The sequence below is a fragment of the Chrysochloris asiatica genome, unplaced genomic scaffold, assembly GCF_000296735.1.
Source record: "Chrysochloris asiatica unplaced genomic scaffold, ChrAsi1.0 scaffold00003, whole genome shotgun sequence".
Taxonomy (NCBI): Eukaryota; Metazoa; Chordata; class Mammalia; order Afrosoricida; family Chrysochloridae; genus Chrysochloris; species Chrysochloris asiatica.
Window position 1 is genome coordinate 17108123 of NW_006408521.1, and position 1900 is coordinate 17110022.

The 1900-nt window shown below is 38.1% G+C and overlaps 1 protein-coding gene across 1 annotated transcript in view; it reads left to right on the forward strand.

Annotated features, from left to right (window-relative positions):
• TNKS2 (tankyrase, TRF1-interacting ankyrin-related ADP-ribose polymerase 2) overlaps positions 1-1900 on the forward strand; it is a 79085-nt gene that overhangs the window by 25220 nt on the left and 51965 nt on the right. The window contains exon 7 of the mRNA XM_006831134.1: positions 137-203. Coding sequence (XP_006831197.1) covers positions 137-203 — 67 coding nt within the window. The remainder of the gene's footprint in view (positions 1-136; positions 204-1900) is intronic.

The following is a 1900-nucleotide window of genomic DNA, read 5'->3' on the forward strand; positions in this document are numbered from 1 at the left end:
ATCAGAAGATCATGTAAGCTATTTGCTATTTCAGTTAAAATATAAGTTAAATAAAATAGGCCTTGTTGTTACTGTTAAATGATTAAGGAATTTGAAAAGACAGATTTTTTTTTTTTTTTTTCCTTTCTCATTCTAGTGATCTAGTGCCATTGCATAATGCCTGTTCTTATGGTCATTATGAAGTAACTGAACTTCTAGTCAAGGTAAGTTCCCTTATACCTTTCTAAAAATTATTTGAAATATAACTCTGTCTTGCATGAGTTCTCCTTGTTTCTCCTTCTGCTAGTTCCATGGCAACAGTTCACAGCTTTCCTAAGTGCATTCCTGGACTCTTCCCATACTTTTGCCTTATCTCTAGTCTGTTTTTATGCCATTTGGCTCCTTCAGTTTTATTTGTAAAACTTGCCCTGTTAGTTATACTTTGGGTTGGAACAGGCTCACTTGTTAAGCATCAACATTATTTAAATATGTTGGGCAGCTGTTGTTTCACAGACAGGTCCCCAGGGCTGTCAAGAAACATATTATTTTGGCTCCTGTTAGGTGAGAATAGAAGTCACATATATATTCTCTTTGGAAGTGGATCCAAGGATGTTGCCCACATCTTTCCCTTCTGTCCTCATTCTCAACCTATGTATTTGCCCAACTGCCAGTTGACTTGAGACTTTTGTTACCAAGCACCCACTTTGTCAGTTCAATATTTTCTATAGTGTCTCAGCTGCTGTTAAGGGAAGCGAAAGAGGACACTTGTTTCTGATTCATCTATGCTTCCTTTGGGTCATCTACCACCACAAAATACATTTCCCATGGAAACAACTTTATAAATAAAGAGTAGATACTCTTGAATAACCCATAGCCTTTTAAAATTTGGTATGTGGCCACAGTGTGATACATTTGTAGCAAGAAAGCCTTTACTTACTGTAAAATTGAATCTTGGTGTCTACAGCACATTGAGAATATTCTTATGGATGAGAGTGAAAACATCATATAGACTGCACTGGGATTGATAGACAACTAAATAGTGTTATCTAGACCTAGGATTTTAATAATGGGAAGCAGATGAGAGGTCATCATAGAGAGAGGAGATTAACTGAGGTAAAGGCATTGGCAATTACCCAAGTAGTTACATTCAGGAAAGTTACAAGAAAGCAAATAGAGACAGAAGTTCTGAAATTGCCTTTCATAATAGAGGCGGAGGTTCTGGACAGTACTGAATCATTTGGCAGCACTAACTAAAGACTCTTGTCTACCAGAAGCACTTTTAACAGCAAATATTCAGTGATAGCTTTTCATGACCAGGTCCAGAAGACAGTTAAGACATGGTCCCTAGCCAAGGTATTCAATAAGGTGTGACACTGATAGGCACAAGAGTAATACATTTTCTTAACTTTCTTCTTCCTCATAGTCTCTAAGTACATGGAAACAAGTAGACAAATTTGGTTAGACAGAGGATAAAATCTGTCAGATTCCTAATTAAACAACTGTACAAAGTGTTGATTGTTGCTCTCAGCTTGAAAGGGAATATTGGAACATCTGATTGTGCTACAGGTCTATCTCTGCCTTTATCTTGATGCACATTTTTATTATGGACTTGATTAGAATGTATGCTTCTAGACTAGGAAGACTAACATGAAGCTGGGAGGAATGGCCAGTATTTAAATTGCTAGAATCAGACTACTGATACACACAACAGATTTGTTGTTGTTGTTAGGTGCCATTGAGTTGGTACCAACTCATAGCAATTTTATGCACAACAGAACGAAACACTGCCCGATCCTGGGCCAACCTGAAAACTGTTTTCCATCGATGCTGTCACCTGGCCAATCCATCTCGCTGAGGGTCTTCCTCTTTTACTCTGACCCTCCACCTTACCAAACATGATATCCTTCTCCAGCGACTGGTC